Here is a 7,776-nt window from a genome sequence, read left to right on the forward strand (position 1 = left end):
TGAGCCCCTTGATCTGCCTGCAGGTTTTCCAGCCCAGGGTACTGGCAGAGAAGGTGTAGGCACTTCCTTCTCGGTGGAGGGATGCTCTCTAGTACCCAAACCCTTTCCTTTTCTTTTAATGACCACCTTCGGTTAAATTTGTTGTTTCTTTGTTCTGATACAAGCAGTCTTTGAATTTGGAATATTATGATGGTAGGTATCTCAATACCCCAAACACACATCCCTGTTCGTAGTGCCTCCTTGCGTCACGTGTCCCTCTTCCCCACCCCCCTGCCGTCCTCCGTGTCTAGACGTTAGATCAGATGTTCATCCCATCACGTGCATGCCCACGAGTCTGCTGTGTCTCTGAGTCCCCTTCTTTGGTGCCAGTATGAGAGATTGCTGACCACACAGACCCCAGGGGAGAGCGCACCAGAGAGTCATCACTGACAGAAGTTACACAGATGGCCCCGAGGGAGTAAGGGAATTGGGCCTCAGACAGGCACCCAGTGGGAGAACAACTTCCTGTGAGCAGATAGCACTCGGAGATGACAGATCTTCAGAGCAGCCCCAGGGACTTCATGAAATGGTTGTATAAGAATGCTAGGTATCAAATTAGGATGAGCGGGAGATGAGACACCTACATACCTTCCGTAGGTGATAAGTTGGTTAACACGTTACAATGTAGCACCCTGACATAGCAAATCCGCAGTTGACACCATTGCCCCCCTCCTCCACTCTGTGCCCCACAGGGAGGCTGGTAGCGGTGTCAGCCCTCATAATTTATTCATAAATGGTTGTTTATGAACCTTTTTGGTTTCAGATTGGTTACTGCAAACTCAGACTTGGCCTTTTCTTCGGGAGTTATTCCTAACATTAAGAAGGATAGCCCACCCACTCCAACATCCCTCCTCCATCCTCAGATACAGCCTGTCTACTTAGATCCATGGTGGGCTATCTTCTTCCAACCAGAAGGTTCTTGATACTTTTATCGACAACAATAGCAGTTTTTCAGTCGGGTTTGTATTTTGCTTTGGCTGGATTGAAGCTGTGTCTCTTCATTCCTCAGCAGCTTCTAAAACACACGTTGGGGGCCAACTGCATCTCTGTTGTCAGAGAGGCTGAGGTGTCCCTGGACAGAGGGTGTGGAGTCCAGCAGGCCCCTGACACTCGACAGCCATCCTCTGGCCCTACAAAGTTCTACCTGCCATTTTTCTTCCGTTTTGGACTTTTTTTTTTAATGCTGTAATGTATTTGCAAGCTTATTTCTTCTTGAGGAGAAGCTTCCGAAATAGGACCAGTACACCCCCCCCACACACACACACACACAATGTATACAGGAGAAGCTAGACCTGAGAGCTTATGAAACTCCATCTTCTAAAACGGGGGGGGGAGGGGTTCATAGTACGGAGCTTGAACAAGGAGGTACCCATCCCCCGTTTCTTTCTTTACACATGTGCCACTGCCACACTGAGCTGGATGCTAAAATCAGTAGGACAGCAAATGACAAAAATCAACACACACACACACACACACACACACACACACACACACACACACAAGTACTTGGAGATGGAGGTATTTTCTGGCCCATCCAGATGTTTGTGTTCCAGCTACCTTTTGCCTCAGCCCACCCTATTTGGGGTAGCATTGGTCCATCATCATAGTCTTCCTGTCCTGTGTTCAAACTACACCCCACACAGCCTCGTGATCTGGAAAGGGGGGTGGGAAGCATGAGGAAGGCCTCAGCAATGCTCCTAGCCAATCAAGATTCTTAGGGCCTACTTTTGTTTGGAGTTCGAGGGAGGACATTTTAACCAGACTGTTTTGAGCCCACCAAGCTGCTTCCCCATCTTCTCGCCCCGCACTGTCGCCCTGACAGAGCCTGGAGGGCTGCTTCACGCTGCCCTAACCCCACCCTCCTCTCCTCTCTCCTGTTGCCCCCTTGCTTTCCTGGTTTTGCTCATGCCCTCCCTGCCCTCCGCCTTCTTTTCTTCTCCCCATTTTGAAAATGCATGGAGATCCTAGTTTGTGAGCATGTTTTGATCTGCAGGCTAAGGTGGTTTAAAATGGAGAGGTTTAACTGTTTGTTTCACTTCCGGGATGGGAACAGAAGCCTTAGTCTGTGCTAGTCTATCCCAAGGAGGGAAAGGAAACCCATCAGACAGGGTGCGAAAGGCCGTCCTTGCTCCCCCTGAGTTCTTTCTGGTCTAAACAGATCCAGATCCAAGGCCACTTGTCCCATAGCTTTTGGAGGTCAGGAGGACTGAACATGTTCTTTCCCACCCTCCCCTCTTTTCCTACCCTCCCGACACTCTATAGAGTCTATGTTCCTGCCCCACCCCATGCTCTGAGGCTAGACCAGAAGCCCCATCCTTGCAAATGCCAGAGACACTGTCCCATGGGGCTTTCCTTCAAGCAGGAGGCACCTTGAAAGTTCTTCAGTGACAAATAGCTGGCCTGTGCTCGTAGGCTAGGTTCTGGATGGAGCAGCACCCACTGTGGTTCTGACAGCTATGCTGAAGAGATTTGGGATGTTTCCAAATCTACATTGCTCTCACAACATCGGTGGGTCAGTCCCCCGGGGTCACCTTTCCTACTAAGTAGGTTCCCATCAGCCAGGGATAGAAGTGAGAGGGGAAGGTTTAAAAGTCCCATGCCTGATTTCTTGAGCTCTTTTCCCCCGACCTTATCCTTTGATGATAAATGAGAAAGGCTCTGAGATTCTCACTCCCACTTCCCACACAAATGGCTTGTGGGAAGATGAGGCTATGGTGTTGGCATAGGGCAGACTTGGTTGTTCTGGTTCAGACCCTGATCCCAAGGGCCCTCCTGTCACTTCTCTGTGACTGACTTGTGCTGTTCCCTCCACCCCTGGCCTCAGCAAGTTGACAAGGACAAGACCTTGCCCCGCGTACCCCCCCCCTTCATTCCTTGCAACCTTCTCACCAAGGGGGTGGGGGAAAGGAAGCCCTGGATCTTTAAGGGGGGAAAATACAAAACCAAAAAAAATATTTTTAAACAACTTTGAATCTTAATTTTATCCACAACCTGCAGGCCATGTCAACCAGTTATTCTTGTACTTTTGAATCATTTTCTGTTTTTCTTATTCTCCCCCCTCCCCCACCTTTGTTTGCCTTCTTCTACCTTTTTTTTCTGGTGGTTCTAATTATTATTATTTTTTCTTTTTTCCGTTGGTTTTGTTTTTTTAGTTTGTTTTGGTTCGGTTTTGTTCTCCCCCACCCCCAACCCCCTCCCCTCTCACCTGATTCTGACCTCTCGATTTGGTGTGGTTCTTAACAGACAAGGCCCAAAGCTTCTCTGGGCGAGAGCAGCCTCACAGTGGTGGTGTGTTTAAACCTTTAAGCCTCTTGCTAGCGCTGCCTTCAGCTATATGGGCTCAACAGTCAGCATTCTGAGGGTTTCATATTGATAAGAGGCCACTGGGGAAGGAGCTCTTTTTTTCTTTTAAATTCACTGAGGCATCATCGGGGACTGGGGGGTGGGGTGGGATCATTGGGAAGGCAAGCAAAATGTGATGGGAAAAGGAAGATAATCCAAGCCTAAAGGGAGATAAACTATGTGAGTCACATAGGCAAACCCACTTCCCAGGTGAATGTGTACCACCCTCTACAGGTCATTTCCATCAACATGCTCAGTGGGGCCTCTGGGCGTGTCCTATGAGACGAGGGAGGGCGTGGCTAGGCACCTCCTTCTCAGAAGTGGACTTGGGAGCCTCGTGGCCTGCTGAAGTCACTGCTTTTAATTGCTCTATGGCCTCGAGCCATGACTTGCAGGGGGGTCATCCCTTAGGTGACATGAACTTGCTGCGAGCATTAGATAACTCTCTCCCTTGGCGTCTTTGCCCTTTATTCACAGATAACTCTCTCCCCCTGTTTCTAGGAGAAAAAAAAAGTGCGTTCGCTACATACAAGGTGAAGGCAGCTGCCTCAGCCCACCCTCTTCAGATGGAAGCTTACTAGACTCACCTCCCCCCTCACCGCATCTGCTAGGCTCCCCTCCCCAAGACGCCAAGTCACAGACTGAGCAGACACAGCCGCTCTCGCTGTCCCTGAAGCCTGATCCTCTGGCCCACCTGTCCATGATGCCTCCACCACCCGCGCTCCTGCTGGCTGAAGCTGCCCACGGCAAGGCCTCTGCCCTCTGTCCCAACGGGGCCCTGGACCTGCCACCTGCCACTTTGCAGCCGTCCATGGTCCCTTCCTCATCGCTCGCACAACCATCAACTTCTTCCTTACATTCCCACAACTCGCTGGCTGGGACGCAACCCCAGCCTCTGTCTCTGGTGACCAAGTCTTTAGAATAGCTTCGCCTCCTCGTCTTCCGTGCCCCTGCTTGATTGAAGTGTTTCCTTCTGGTTCTTGGTTCGCCCTTCCCCCGCTTGGAAAGCCTTTTTTCTTGTTCTTTAATTTTGTGCCACTGTGGCTACATGAGTTAATGTTTATGGAGTTCATTGGTCAATATTTGACCCATTCTTATTTCAATTTCTCCTTTTAAATATGTAGATGAGAGAAACCTCATGATTCTACCAAAATTTTTATCAACAGCTGTTTAAAGTCTTTGTAGCGTTTAAAAAATATATAAATATATATATACATAACTGTTATGTAGTTCGGATAGCTTAGTTTTAAAAGACTGATTTAAGGAACAAAAAGAAAAAGAAAAGAGAGAGAAGCAACTTTGAAGCACCCTCCAGAAGGAGTTGGTTCTGTATTATTTGTATTAAATACGAGCTTGCGAACCAATCATTTCCATCTTGGTATTTAAACCGCGAGGGCACGATGAATGCAGTGCCGTTTCTTTCTTTCTTTTTTCCTCCCATGTGAAACAACTTTTATTGTGATGTTACTTGTTATTGTTTAAATGTACAGAAACAAAGGGTTAAAATGTGTTAATATACCTTGTTCCATGGTGTTGTTCTTTTTGGGGGGAGGGGACGCTACTCAACATGAATGGAATCAACACTGTTGGACCAGTAGTATTTATTACTTTAGAGGTTGCTTGTCCGTACCTGTCCGTCCGTCCAATTTTAAATATTGTTTCCCTTTTTTTTTTTGAAACTGTATAAAGTCAACCCCCCCAACATAAGCATCTTATATACAACAACTCATTTGTACAAGGTTTTTAAGTTTATATATAAATTGTGTATATATTTTTTTGTTTCCTTTTCTTGACTTTTCGTTTGTTTGTTTGTTTCTGTATAAAACCCAGATGCCACCAAATGGACATTGATAGCTGCATTAAGGATCAGTAGCATTAACAAAAGTTGCTTTAAAAGCCATTACGTAAAACAAGACTTGAACATTAGCGAGAGGGTCGAGCAGAGCAGCCGTGGGAACCACCCCGTTTCCCCTTGGACCTCCTAGTCAATTACCCTGTGCTCTTAGAACATGGACTGACCGTGTGCAAAACTTTTTATGTGCCAAAATTCTCAGTGACTTTAGCTTTCTCCCTCCTTTTTGATGCCGTACTTTCTGTTCGCCATGTTTTGCTGTGATGTTACATAGATAGATTTGTATGTAGTTTTAATGTCACCTATAACAAAATGTGTTTGGTAGCAGACTGTCCAGAAAGCATTTTAAATGAAGAGGTCTAAACCCTTAAGGGCCAAAAATTCTGTATATTAGATTACTCTTAAAATGAAAAAGAAAAAAAGTAAAAAAAAAAAAACCCAGCTGCCGCTTCTGTGTACAAGTATGACATACGAGTAGGTAGCGAACTTTAAAAACAAGAGAACCTAGGCATGCCGATGTTGTAAAATGCTGTATAAAGCCGAGACCTGTCTTTTCAGTGCCATCGTAGTTGACATGAAGCGATTGTAAAACTGTCTCCGGTTTTCTCTGGTTTATTAAAATGCTAACTATAACAATTTTTTTTTGTGAATACTTTGAATGTTTCCTAACAGTTGTGGTGTTACCGTTCTGTTTGATGCTTATTCCAAGTTCATTTTTGGATGGTTTGGAAGCCATTTTGTAATGAATAAATGTCCATGCTGTACAGTATCTGTAGCATGCCGTTCTGGATTAATAAAAGCAACTTAGTATGTGCAGAAAGGCTGGTCACTTTCTTCTGTGATTTGAGGTGGGGTGTCTTCTTTTGGATACTGGACTTTCTCTGGAGGAATGCCCTCCCACGTTAGGGCTTGAGGTGGTGTAGGTAGCATGTGGTGGTGGGTGGTGACCGGATGCCGTAAACGGTCTTCACACCTTCCTCACTCCCTCCACTATTCATGAACATTCGAAACTGCACCTGGTTTATGTCATGTCTCATTTGCAGTGAAGTGTCCTGTGTACCAGGGGACCTCAAAGTGTGTCTTCCACTGTCTCACAGTAACAGAACAAATGCTGCCTGCTTGGCCATCGTTCATTCACACCCCTTGTTGCGCAGTGTGAGACAGAGTTCGATTCAAAAGAAAGTGTGATTTGGTTCACCCAGAGTGGACTTAAGGAACTGAGTGGGAACCATTTCAGGACGGTGAGTGTGAGTCTGTCCTGACTGGTTTTTAGACACTACCTGAGGGAGGAAGACAAGAATGTAGGGTTCTCACTTATCTAGCAATCGTTGAGCAAGCAGGTTTTCAGAAAGCAGGCATCCTATTCACCCGGCTGTGCATGGAGAGCGGGTGATTCAGAGCTCTGCGTTAGAAGGGTCTTGTTGTTCTGGAGACCTGTGGTATGGGTTGTCTCCTGGGATGACTTCATTTACCCCAATCGGTGAGGAGGGTTGCAGTGAAGAGCTTCCTGTGGTCAGTGGGTGTTTCTCCTCCCTGTCCATTGGATGGAATTTTTATTGCTCACGTGTCTAGGACAGATGTGCCTTCTGAGGGTGGAAGCCCTTTGTGTGACTGTCACTAAGATCACTATGATATTGGGTCAGAAACTTTTAGGAACTCTGCCTTGCTTGGGCTATCTGTAGGTCTATGTACTTCCTGCATTTTGGTTTCGATGTGTTTTGTTCTCTGTAAAGATATTTCTGATCACTCTTCCCTACTGTATTCTGTCCACAGAATTGGGCCCAGACCGAGCTTTGAGAACAGATAAGAGCACTGTGCTACTGGTGGCTGTGTGCCAAGTGGTCCTGGGGCATTTTCCTATTAATCCCACCACCATTGAAGGAAGGCGCTCCTGCTGCCTTCTGCCTTATTTGTAACAATGGATTGAGAAATACAATGAATCTTGTCCAAGACTGTGGTTGGTAGATGGGGGAATTGAAGGAACTTCCGTGGAGACCTGGCTTCAAGCCATGTTCTCAATATCAAGTTAGACTTTTACACACTAGAGATGGGCCCTCTCTGGTGGATAGAATAAGACAAGCCTTCCTTGCCTCTGCCTTAGCCTACCTCAGCCTCACTTGCCTGATTGATCTCAGGAAACACAGCTTTGAAGAGAATGAAGTTCCCCCAAAGCATTGCTGTTCTTGCTGGCAGCTCCCCCTCAAGCCTCTGGTCTCCCTTCAGAGAGCACTCACCCATGGTCAGAACCTACGATGATAGAGTTTTTTTTTTTTCTGTGCTCTTGGAGCCCCCCAGTCCACTCACTGTAGCTCCCCAACCACTGCCACAGGGTGCGTTGTCTCGACTGGAGACTCAAGGGCACAGCATTTACTGTACTTGGCACTGCTGACATTCTGGAGTCAAGGACCTGTCCTGTGCAGAAGTTTATCATCATTCCTTGCTCCCACCCTATAGATGCACTCACTCTGTACTCTACCTCCTGACAACCAAAACTATCTCCAGATACCCCCAAATATCCTCTTGGGGGCCAAAGTCACTCCAGC

The 7,776-nt window shown here is 46.8% G+C and overlaps 1 protein-coding gene across 50 annotated transcripts in view; it reads left to right on the forward strand.

Moving 5' to 3' along the window:
* Positions 1 to 6,053, forward strand: part of Tcf7l2 (transcription factor 7 like 2) — a 192,996-nt gene extending 186,943 nt beyond the window's left edge. For all 50 annotated transcript variants that reach the window (XM_087588622.1, XM_087588471.1, XM_087588644.1 and 47 more), the window contains 1 exon segment: positions 3,883 to 6,053. Coding sequence is in view for 37 of the 50 variants with exons in the window: in XM_087588471.1 (XP_087444597.1) it covers positions 3,883 to 4,306 (424 nt within the window). In the remaining 13 variants the exon portion in view is untranslated.
* The last annotated feature ends 1,723 nt before the right edge of the window (positions 6,054 to 7,776 follow it).

Source organism: Rattus norvegicus, chromosome 1 (assembly GCF_021556685.1).
Source record: "Rattus norvegicus strain SHRSP/BbbUtx chromosome 1, alternate assembly SHRSP_T2T, whole genome shotgun sequence".
Lineage (NCBI taxonomy): Eukaryota > Metazoa > Chordata > Mammalia > Rodentia > Muridae > Rattus > Rattus norvegicus.